General features: G+C 42.5%; 1 protein-coding gene across 2 annotated transcripts in view; it reads left to right on the forward strand.

The window, feature by feature from the left end:
* pawr (PRKC, apoptosis, WT1, regulator) overlaps positions 1-12,323 on the forward strand; it is a 79,679-nt gene extending 67,356 nt beyond the window's left edge. The window contains exons 5-7 of one of the 2 annotated variants that reach the window (XM_021563854.2): positions 1,126-1,243; positions 2,604-2,708; positions 8,841-12,323. In XM_021563854.2, coding sequence (XP_021419529.1) covers positions 1,126-1,243; positions 2,604-2,708; positions 8,841-8,927 — 310 coding nt within the window. In that variant the 3' untranslated portion in view covers positions 8,928-12,323. The remainder of the gene's footprint in view (positions 1-1,125; positions 1,244-2,603; positions 2,709-8,840) is intronic. The other variant, XM_021563855.2, reaches the window with a different exon arrangement.
* Positions 12,324-12,723: the final 400 nt, after the last annotated feature.

A 12,723-nucleotide genomic window follows, 5' to 3' on the forward strand; every position in this document is an offset into this window, starting at 1 on the left:
TGTTTGTATTATGAGTGGTGGAGCTTCCTGGCTAAATAAAAGAGATGGTCTGATTTATTATTTATTTTTTTGCTATTTCTGCTTCTTAGGGAGCTTGTGATCATGTAGTCTCGGGAAAGTATATATATTTACTGCTCAGGATAAGTAGGTATTCAACCCCGTTTAAGAAATATTGAAGTTTCCTTTTCTGTAATGCAGACATACTGCACTCTTCCAGAGACTGGGATCACTCTTCTCTTAACTGGTCTATAGAATGCCCAGTAGGTAGCAGCCTGAACACACTTCTACAGGTGGAATACAATGGAATATTATGGTTTTCTGTGGCAATTCCAGAAGTTTCCCTTTTTTTCTTTTTTTTTTGTGGGCCTTGTTGAGAAATATGCAGACAACCCTCTTAAGCAATGAGGCGAAGCCCAGCGGCTGCCCAATAATTTGATTCCAGGAGAGAGTTATTGGACCGGGCACAATCCGCATGGGTAAAAATATGAGGAGCGCAACTCATTCCAAGACTTCCACGTCAGTAATTATTGAAATAAAAGCCGCTAGGAAATAAGTTCCAATATTCCCCTCGCTGCCCTCGAGTCTTCTCAGAGAAGAGCGAGAATGAGAGAGAGAAAGGGGGAGAGAGCTGTTTGTTCCTCACTAGCAGACCAAGGACCGCGGAGCACCTCTTTTCACTAGCCGATGAATAGGGACGCTTTGTTGCTAATGACATGAAGTGGATTTAAGCAGGGCACTCTTTACACATCTCAGCATTCAAGATAGTCATATTGAAATGGCCTCATATTCAGAATCCATTCTTCGCCCTTTGAGATAGAACCCTGACAGCTTTTATGTTCTAATGGGATAAAAGGTATAAGTACTTGTTCTCCTCACACTTAAGTCTGACCATTAGAGCTGTATTGTGCATTCAACAGGCTCTGAGTCATACACTACAACAGCTTTTCAGTTTTTATGTGATTCTTTTGAATGTCAAGGAACGTTCAAAAGGTTTATACGTTCCTTATTGGATTTACTTCACAAACTACAGGTTTTTGTGAACGTGTACCGTACCCAACAGTAAGTCAGTGTTGAAAGCATGGACATTGGTGTTGGTCAGAAGTATTGATGTGTGTGTTGTGGCAGCAGCAGCTCTGGAGGTCCTGGTTCTGAGGAGGAGGCGGGGGGGAACAGTCGACACCGCCACGGCAACCGCCACGGCAACGCCGGAGGACTGGAGAGGAGGATGGAGGAACTGGAAAAGGTACTCAAAATTAGGCTTGCTCTACCATTCCCCCAGAAACGTGCACTCGGTCACTCCCCCTCATGCATTGAACGCATTGGATTAGTGCAAGCAAGCAAGCATAGCTGGGGGAAGGTTCTGCATTAGGCCTGTCGTTCACTGGTTGACAACTATTTCAACACAGGCCTATCCATCATCACTATCCAATGTTTATAATGTCACTGTGATGTAAATATTAAAATGACATGTTTTAGTTGATTATTTCAGAATGACTGTTATGCTTCTTGGCACATTTGACCATTTTTATTGTTGGTATTTGTTATCCTTCCCGTCGACTGCTATTTCTCTGTCTATATCCATCTCACGTTTCCTGAAAGCCCTGTTTGTCCTTCTGTCCATCCGTCACAGGGGCAGAGAGACTTTGATAGTTCTCCTCTCCCAAGGCCCTGCTGCAATAACTGTTTTTAAAGCATCTATCAGCATCCTGTTAAATCTTGAGGATTTCTTTTTAAAAGATGAATTCCTCTCTGAGTCGTTTGAGCGTCTGCCCAGTCTGGCCTCGCTGTTCGTCTTCAGTCAGATGTAGGCATTCCTATATTCCTGTCTGCAATAACTCCTCTGCGTTCAGTCAGAGAATGTATTTTACTGGAGTTCTCTCTTCCCCATCACCCTGTTCTTATGAAACACTCTGTCCTCCCTCTCAATCACTTTTTAGATTCTCAAATGTCATCCCTGTCCAGTCCATTTCTAAAAGAAAAACTACTGCTTTCACTTGCCACGACGCCTGTAAATGGAGAGTTTGCACATCACTGGCGAGTTCGAGAGAGCAGTCAGTGCACTTTAGTTTTGTATTGATTTCAGCAAGTTCTGTCGTTGGTCTCTGGCTCGTTTAAATGCAGTAGATTTCATAGCTTTATACAACATTGACAAATGTGCAGCACCCTTGATTGCTGTGAGTATCGCATTGTAGTGTCATTCATCATGATAATGAAAGTATTACTTTCAACCTTCAGTTACCCATGTAACTCGGGTAACCCTCCATAAAATAAAATGTATCTTCCGCGGCCTGAAGATTTATGGTCGCCGTGGTATGGTCATCATGCTACATTGTTTTGATGTTTTCTCGTTGCTATATGGGTTTCCATGGAAACCAGTTCACGCTTATCTGTAGTAAAAAACAAAGTTAAGTTGGAGAGGCGGATTCCTGGCGAGCCTTCATTTCGCAGCGTAAATATCATCTTGAAATGTGACCATATTTCCACATGGATGAGGCCTCTATATTTGTTCTGTCTCTGTCTCTCTGTCTGTGTATGTGGACCATACCAAAGTGCTGCAGGATGTGTTCTAACGTTAACAGAGCTCTTTGCCCCTTCTTTCTCAGGAGCTGGCCAGACAGAGGCAGGAGAACGAGCAGCTGCTGAAAGCCCACCAGGATAAAGACGACCTGATTGGAAAGCTGAAGGAGGAGATTGACTTGCTGAATAGAGTGAGTGTTGGAGAGGGTTCGGCCAGGGTTGAGCGGGTAGAGTTGGGCTAGGCTGGGGAGTGTTGGAGAGGGTCATCCAGGGTTGACAGGGTAGCTGTGGGGTAGATTGTTGGGGAGGGTCAACCAGGGTTGACAGGGTAGAGTTGGGCTAGAGTGGGGAGTGTTGGAGAGAGTCAACCAGTGTTGACAGGGTAGATGTGGGCTAGGGTGGGCAGCCTCTAAGGCACTGAGAGTTTAAGGTATTTTGAAGAGGTTACTATACAGATGTTAGAGTAGCAAGGCTAGATCTACTTTCACAATTTTTCAAATCAAATTTTATTGGTCACATACACATGGTTAGCAGATGTTATTGCGAGTGTAGCGATATACTTGTGCTTCTAGTTCCGACAGTGCAGCAATATCTAACATGTAGTTTAACAATTCCACAACAACTATCTAATACACACAAATCTAAGTAAGGAATGGAAGAAGAATATAAAGATATGGATGAGTGATAACCGAGCGGCATAGGTAAGATGTAATGGATGGCATAAAATACAGTATATACATAAGAAATTAGTAATGCAAGATATGTAAACATTATTAAAGTGGCATTATAAAAGTCACTAGTGATCCATTTATTAGTGGCCAATGATTTCAAGTCTGTATGTAGGCAGCAGCCTCCCTGTGTTAGTGATGGCTGTTTAACAATCTGATGGCCTTAAGATAGAAGCTGTTTTTCAGTCTCTCGGTCCCAGCTTTGATGCTCCTGTACTGACCTTGCCTTCTGGATGGTTGCGGGGTACACAGGCAGTGGCTCGGGTGGTTGTTGTCCTTGATGATCTTTTTGGCCTTCCTGTGACATCGGGTGCTGTAGGTGTCCTGGAGGGCTAGTAGTTTGCCCCCGGCGATGCGTTGTGCAGACCTCACTACCCTCTGGAGAGCCTTGCAGTTGTGGGCAGTGCAGTTGCTGTATCAGGCGGTGATACTTCCCGACAGGATGCTCACAATTGTATTATACAGTGCCTTGCGAAAGTATTCGGCCCCCTTGAACTTTGCGACCTTTTGCCACATTTCAGGCTTCAAACATAAAGATATAAAACTGTATTTTTTTTGTGAAGAATCAACAACATGTGGGACACATTCATGAAGTGGAACGACATTTATTGGATATTTCAACCTTTTTTAACAAATCAAAAACTGAAAAATTGGGCGTGCAAAATTATTCAGCCCCTTTACTTTCAGTGCAGCAAACTCTCTCCAGAAGTTCAGTGAGGATCTCTGAATGATCCAATGTTGACCTAAATGACTAATGATGATAAATACAATCCACCTGTGTGTAATCAAGTCTCTGTATAAATGCACCTGCACTATGATAGTCTCAGAGGTCCGTTAAAAGCGCAGAGAGCATCATGAAGAACAAGGAACACACCAGGCAGGTCCGAGATACTGTTGTGAAGAAGTTTAAAGCCGGATTTGGATACAAAAAGATTTCCCAAGCTTTAAACATCCCAAGGAGCACTGTGCAAGCGATAATATTGAAATGGAAGGAGTATCAGACCACTGCAAATCTACCAAGACCTGGCCGTCCCTCTAAACTTTCAGCTCATACAAGGAGAAGACTGATCAGAGATGCAGCCAAGAGGCCCATGATCACTCTGGATGAACTGCAGAGATCTACAGCTGAGGTGGGAGACTCTGTCCATAGGACAACAATCAGTCGTATATTGCACAAATCTGGCCTTTATGGAAGAGTGGCAAGAAGAAAGCCATTTCTTAAAGATATCCATAAAAAGTGTTGTTTAAAGTTTGCCACAAGCCACCTGGGAGACACACCAAACATGTGGAAAAATGTGCTCTGGTCAGATGAAACCAAAATTGAACTTTTTGGCAACAATGCAAAACGTTATGTTTGGCGTAAAAGCAACACAGCTGAACACACCATCCCCACTGTCAATCATGGTGGTGGCAGCATCAAGGTTTGGGCCTGCTTTTCTTCAGCAGGGACAGGGAAGATGGTTAAAATTGATGGGAAGATGGATGGAGCCAAATACAGGACCATTCTGGAAGAAAACCTGATGGAGTCTGCAAAAGACCTGAGACTGGGACGGAGATTTGTCTTCCAACAAGACAATGATCCAAAACATAAAGCAAAATCTACAATGGAATGGTTCAAAAATAAACCTATCCAGATGTTAGAATGGCCAAGTCAAAGTCCAGACCTGAATCCAATCGAGAATCTGTGGAAAGAACTGAAAACTGCTGTTCACAAATGCTCTCCATCCAACCTCACTGAGCTCGAGCTGTTTTGCAAGGAGGAATGGGAAAAAATGTCAGTCTCTCGATGTGCAAAACTGATAGAGACATACCCCAAGCGACTTACAGCTGTAATCGCAGCAAAAGGTGGCGCTACAAAGTATTAACTTAAGGGGGCTGAATAATTTTGCACGCCCAATTTTTCAGTTTTTGATTTGTTAAAAAAGTTTGAAATATCCAATAAATGTCGTTCCACTTCATGATTGTGTCCCACTTGTTGTTGATTCTTCACAAAAAAATAGAGTTTTATTTCTTTATGTTTGAAGCCTGAAATGTGGCAAAAGGTCGCAAAGTTCAAGGGGGCCGAATACTTTTGCAAGGCACTGTAAATGAATAGTATGCTACTTAAATGATAATGTATGGTGCCCTTCTAGTCTCGAACACAGGTATAGTAATGTATACCTATGTGGGGTTTTTTGCCCATAATCCTTTGATGGACATCTCTATCCTGCCACAGTTAAAGATGCACTATGCAGAAATAGCTCCGCCATTTCCTGGTTGCAAAAATTCTAATAGTTAGCTAAATTTCAGTTTGTGGCAACTGGCAAGTATAGTGTAGAGAATCATTGTACCATTTAAACAGCTGGGAAATATATTTTTCATAACCCAAAATATTTTATTTTCAGTTTTAAAGCTTGTGTACAAAACTGAAAGAAAGAAAATGCAAAAATGTAACTTAAGGGAAGCATATAAATAGCACACGTAGAACAGATCTACCACTTCAACTTGCTTTCAATGAGAATTACTGATCTATAACACACATTTCTATGTGAATTGGTCAGGTCACCCAAAAAGTTACATATTGCAACTTTAATCTTATTATAGTTTCTCTTAATTGTCAGTTGAAAGCTTGTCATTTTTAGTAACTGTGTACTGCAGAGGAAACTTGGAGCAATTCAGTCTCTCACAGCTGTGTTGAGTGAAGCCGAGGACTAAATAGAACCGATTGCCAAATTACCACGTCCATATCTGCAGGCAATCAGCTTGATATTGTAAAGCTGCTTCTCGGATAAGCAGAAGATTACAATTATCCAGCGCTTGCAAGGATTAACACTCACACAGGCACCCCCCAAAAAAGTCATTTCTCATGTTCTCTCTCGCTCTCTTTATCTCCCATACCCCAACCTCTGAACTGGATCTGATTGGTGTTTTATCAACATTTTAAACTCATTGTCAACCACACGGGTTGTAACCCCATCCGATTTTGGTCTACAGAGCCTGAAGTAAACGATATGCAGACCCGTTCGAGGTGCAGAGCTCTTCAGTTTCACTCCCCTGCACCCCATTGCAGTTTGGAGAAACAACTTTTTAGTTTCGCTCTGTGCCTCCTGACTTAAAACAGCTCCCCTTTTCAAAACATGACATTTTCCCTTCCCTGACAGAGAGTTTATCGGATCTAGTCTGAAGAAAACACTAGGCCCCTGCTATATGTCAAGAGTCCTAATGCCAATCAACATTCTACATGCTGTGGTTAAGAGAAACCCTTGTAGTGTGGAGTACGAGTCTGATTTCAATCATCCCCTGATATGTAACGTGACTTATAACCACTAGGGTTATCAGCCTATAATTAATTCATCATTAGTCAAGAGTTACTACATTTCCTCTCCTATATGCTCCTGAATGTTATGTAACCATTTAGTAGTCCACGCATTAGGCTAAATCCACAGACTGAATGTAAAGAGACAGCTGTGTCATGTGCTTCTTTCTCTAGAGACCAATTACATTGCTTCTCCTTGGCACCAGGGAGTCCGATCTGTGACAGCCTACAGGCAAATACCCCACACCCTGTCTCCATACCTATTGTAGACCCACACTGTATACAGAGGCAAATACCCCACACCCTGTCTCCATACCTATTGTAGACCCACACTGTATACAGAGGCAAATACCCCACCCCCTGTCTCCATACCTATTGTAGACCCACACTGTATACAGAGGCAAATACCCCACACCCTGTCTCCATACCTACTGTAGACCCACACTGTGTACAGAGAGACAAATACCCCACCCCCTGTCTCCATACCTATTGTAGACCCACACTGTATACAGAGGCAAATACCCCACATCCTGTCTCCATACCTACTGTAGACCCACACTGTATACAGAGGCAAATACCCCACCCCCTGTCTCCATACCTATTGTAGACCCACACTGTATACAGAGGCAAATACCCCACACCCTGTCTCCATACCTACTGTAGACCCACACTGTATACAGAGGCAAATACCCCACCCCCTGTCTCCATACCTATTGTAGACCCACACTGTGTACAGAGAGACAAATACCCCACACCCTGTCTCCATACCTACTGTAGACCCACACTGTATACAGAGGCAAATATCCAGTGAAACACATTCCTTAGCATTTCTCTCGATGTTGTTTTGTATCTTTCTAAAATGGATGGCATTCACTCACTTTGAAGGTTTCATATCATTGTCTAGCTCCTGCCATTGCATATTGAGAAGAAATCCGAGGTCAGAGTTTCTGTTTCCTGAGTCTACAATCTTGGGCCAGTGGTCCAGTGTTCCCAGCACTCTGAGACCATCAACAAACTCTCCCCATCGCATGACCCCTGCTCACATTATCTGTGTCACATGTTTTGGCATTGGGAAACCCAGCAGGAGGCCTCTGAAATATTCCAAATACTCTGAAATATTCCAAATACTCTGAAATATTCCAAAAGAGAGTTTGCAGCCTTCCTCGATGAGGCATTCCAATGCAAACAAGCCCCGAGTCTCCCCTGCCAACAAATACAGTTGCCGAACAGTGTTGATTTTGCACATTTCAGGAACTTGCAAGTGTCCTCAATGCCTGGCTTTCTTTATTATCTTCACATTTCTTCATTAAGATAGCCACTGCAGTCTACAGCCTATGAGCCATGTGGAGGAGGCCATATAACTGTTGGATCAGAGACCCCTGATAGCATCACATGAACAGGACCTCATAAGAGGCAGCCTCCCTGTGGGAACACTCGCCGGGGCGATAGTGATCAGAAATGTCCCTCGGAGAGGTTACTGCAAAGCCTGATGGGATGGCAGGAGATAAGGAACAGATCCAGTGTGGCGTCTCCTTCTCGCGGCGCTTGAAGATTGAACTGTGACTCACTAGCAAAGTTTGTTTTGTAGGGAAGGCTTGGATAAGGCTGAGGTGCTGGCAGATGATATGACCCTGGAAAACATCTGACTCTGGGTGTTGGCTACATAGAATACAGGCTCAAGCAGGTGCATGCAAATTGAAGTACATGTGGATATAATCTATTTTGGGAGATTAAATGAAATGTGAATAAAGTTATTAGTCGGTTGTAACTTAAAAAGGTTCAAATGGTATGCCGGAGGCAGCCGCCAGATGCGAAATGAGATTGCTTTTCTCCCCTTGTGTCAGAGCTCAGACAGTGAGCTGTTCTGTAGCCACAGCATGTCTGTGGCTCTGTGACCTCCAGTGTGTGATTCGCAGACTACCTCGCTTTTTAAGTTTCCGACAAGTACGGCTTAGCTAATCTTGACGGTCGCCTGTCGCTTCCGCCAGTGATGGAGGAAGCCGAAAATGAGAAGTGTCACTTTTAGATCAGCGCTTTGATGGGAGTGCGTCATGGCAATGGGGCTCCTCATTTGTGTCTAATTGGAGCTGTTCAAGTTTAATTTGTTATTATCAAGGCAATTCTGCTGAAGAGAGACCCGGGAGGTGAAACTCTTCGTTCCACCTCTCACTCTCATCTTTTTCTAAACTGACAAGCTAACTCTCTGAGGTAAAAATAAGGCAGATCTTGCATAATGAAAGTAAATGACTTCCTTTAGATCAAGCTGAAGTGGAGCTGTCGCCTTTGTTTTTGTTTTGCAGGACCTTGATGACATTGAGGATGAGAATGAGCAGCTGAAGCAGGAGAACAAAACTCTCCTGAAGGTGGTGGGCCAGCTGACGAGGTAGAACCCAACGGGCCACGGATCCCCACTTCCAAAAAGAACAAACCACCCCTCCCTCCAACGGAGTGCCCCTCCCAAGCTCTTACACACCCTGCTCTCACCCTTCCCTTTCTACCCTCGGCCCAAGTCCAGCATGTCCTTTCTCTGTGTCAGTGGTGTCTCTGTTATTGTCGCTGGGTGGAAGGGGACATTTGAAAGTAGCTTTTAGAGCCTTTGTGTCATATGCACACCTTTTTATTCTGTTCTGAGGGGAACCTGAAGCCACTGAGAGCTCTAGTCCTATTTAGATCCAATGGGGTGTCTAAAGAAGATTCTGTGATGGTATATTTAATGTAAATCTCTTGTACATAGGCCATTTAGATTTGTTGTTCTTTTTTGATGAATCTTAAAAAGGAAATTGAATGTACGTGGTGCATCACCGAGCACATGAGGGATGTTTTGTTTGTTTTAGGAACTAAAAGAGGTCTTGGACATTTTGACTCTAATGATCTGTTGACCAAGGTATATAATGCTTGCCTAGGTTATGTGCAACCGGCTCTCTGCTTCTGTTCATCTGCATCATTACAGTGTAAATACGTTGTCAGTCCAGTGACCATATTATCCATCTCAGCACTAAAACCTGGTCTCCATCTGCACGTGAAACAACCTGCTCTGTGATGGAGCCTATGTCATTTAGACTAAATTCAAGACAAAATCCCTGCTACCATCAGCCAAAGTAGGCATAATGCCTTGCACGTTTACGGAGGTCTTTTTTGGAAATCCATTAGTTCCATCTCCCCAAGGGGATAAAAAAAAAAGCCTGGTGCTTTTTCTGTTCATGTTGATGGCGCTTTTACTCTCTTGTTCCGATTTATACTTGGTACATTTTAATCACTGGGGTCGTTTCAGCTAAACTTAGGGTATGCCAGTGACATTGGTGGGGAGATAAAGTTGAAGCTTTATTTACTGCATTTCTACACAATTTAAAAACTCTAAAATGATATTCGGAGAACAAAAACAAGCTAAATTGACTTCTGCCATAATACGCTAAACTGCTATTGCCTTTTAATGGGGATTTGAATGATTTTAGTAGCCTATTTTATATTGTTGGTGTTGAGCTAGGATATGATGTCTGCCATACTCAATTCACGCCCTAATTTTTTAACCCAGGTGGTATATTTTCAACCTGAAGTCATTCAAATATATATATCCCCATTTATAAATCATAAAAAGCAAGCAATTTGTTTTCATTAATTCTTTGCTTTATAGCCATTTCAATGTTGAAAATGAAATATTCTAGTATTGTTGATGGGGAGAGGTCTTGAGGTTACACCCCGGTAGAAATACATATGGAATCTTTTGAAATCCGTTTTGCATCTGTAACTCAAGCGTTTACAGCTTGTTCTGTTAGCAATATTGATAGGTGTAGCTGCTCTTGGTATATCGTGAGCAAGAGTTATAGAGTAAGCTACTGCAGTGCATTTTGTTGTAACCAAATCAACTGAAGGAACATACTTTTTGAAATGCATCTTCTTTTGTATTTCTCAAGACAGTGATGTGGCTGTGAGTAGTTCTATTACTTTACCCAGCTGTATTTAGAGCATTGCATTACATACAGGGGCCCATGTTGTGCTGAAACAAATGTGTGGCTCTTGCATCATGTACTTGGTAAAGATTTTAGGTTTTAGACTTTACTGGAGTACATCTCGATATAGAAACCCCTCTTACCGGTAGGTAGAGACACACACACACACACACACACACACACACACACCCCTTACAGAAAAAACATGTGAAACCATGTGTTTTTGGAACATTTCACGTGTAGTTTCACATGAACCTTTCACATTTTTATTCAAATGTGAATCTTTTTGGGGGGGATATTTTTCACTTGAGATTTCACAGGTGATGCCCTGCAAATAAAACAGATTTGTTAGAATGCACACGCGGTGCTTTTAACATAATGTTTTCAACTCCCATATTTGGCACACTTTGACATACATGATTACGTTGTGTATGTTTGTTTATACAGTAATTGTTATTCCACATGTCCTCGCCGAGGATTTCAACTCCCAACCTCTTCGTTCATGGCATTCCGATATATTCCTACACTTTGGACTTCAAAGTAAATCTGTTTTGTTAAAAGTGCATTTATCGGTGTGATTCAGGAGTAATGTTAAAACAGAATAATATACCCTCCAACATTAGACAACTGTACAGAAAACCCTCAGATTGCTGCAATAAGTAAATGAGTTAAACAATGAGAGAATAGTCAGATGAACTGATAAGTAAAATGGCAGTGTAGATAGCACTCTTTTGGTAAGTGCAGCGATGTAGGGGAATGCTTCAGAGTTTGTGCCACAACAGAAAGATCAGTTTACCACAAATCCAGACGATGTTAAGAGTTTAAATCCCAGGTGGGGTCATATTGAAAAGCCAGTAAATCCCAGGTGGCCTCATATTGAAAAGCCAGTAAATCCCAGGTGGCCTCATATTGAAAAGCCAGTAAATCCCAGGTGGCCTCATATTGAAAAGCCAGTAAATCCCAGGTGGCCTCATATTGAAAAGCCAGTAAATCCCAGGTGGCCTCATATTGAAAAGCCAGTAAATCCCAGGTGGCCTCATATTGAAAAGTCAGTACTTAACTACTAGGTGATCATGTCAAATGTAATCATTGACATTTGAGTAAAGATTTGACTATTTTAGCGAAACAGCGGGCTACTTACTTTAAAACCTCCATATCATGTATTTACTCATCATGTTACGTCTTGATGAATTGTAAAACAAAGGTCTTGAACATCTTACAAACATGTTCCTCAATGACTTTATTGGGATGTTGTGTTGTGGTCCCCTGGAGTTTTTTGTTGTTGTCTAGTTCCAGTTTTGTTCCAGGGATGTCCCCAAGGACGTTGTTAGGATGTTCTTGGAATGTTGTCATGGTCCCCTGGAGGTTTTATCTAGTTCCTGGTTTGTTCCAAGGATTTTCCCCAGGACGTTCTTAGCACATTCCTGGGATGTTGTGTCATGGTCCCCTGGAGGTTTTGTCTAGTTCCCGGTTTGTTTCAAAGATGTCCCCCGGGATGTTTTTAGCACATTATTGGGATGATGTTGTCATGGTCCCCTGAAGGTTTTTGTCAAGCTCAAATGTTGTCACATGTAGTTTCATGCGATCACATGTTAGTTTTGCCTCCCCATTATTGTCACATTTACTCAAATGTTGTCAAGTGTAGTTTAATGGTGTCACGTTGACATTTTGCTTCCCAAGTTGTCACGTTTATTTCACAAATGTTCTCACATGTTGTTTTACATGTCACATGAACTTCATGTGACGTGTTTTTCTGTAAGGGACACACACCTCATTCTCTCTACATTATGCATGTACAGAAGATGAAGTCATTTAATAAAAGTTTGATTATCTCTCTGTCGACTTGTTAGTGTTTATTAAGGCTAATTTGATGTGGTGATACGATACCACTGAGCTGGTATGTAACGTGACAGCGGGGGTTCAGTTGTGTGCTCCCCGACCATGGTTATTCATCATCGCCAATCACCTCGTCGTCTGACTGGAGCGGGACCACCCATCCCTGGCGACGCCGCGTCTCCAAGACACATCGACGCTGGACTAATTTAGCAATGCCATCCAAGTTAATTAGTCTCCCTCACCTTGAGACATTCATTCCTCCTCCTTCCTGTAGTTTGTGACATAATCTCCTTTTTAAACCCCCGGTTTTGTCTTTTTTCCAGTCTTGTTGTTCACAAACTTGACGGTCTTGACTGCTTCTCCTCTGCGTAGTAAAACTAGCATTAACTGAGTTTCAACC

This window comes from Oncorhynchus mykiss, chromosome 15 (assembly GCF_013265735.2).
Source record: "Oncorhynchus mykiss isolate Arlee chromosome 15, USDA_OmykA_1.1, whole genome shotgun sequence".
Taxonomy (NCBI): Eukaryota; Metazoa; Chordata; class Actinopteri; order Salmoniformes; family Salmonidae; genus Oncorhynchus; species Oncorhynchus mykiss.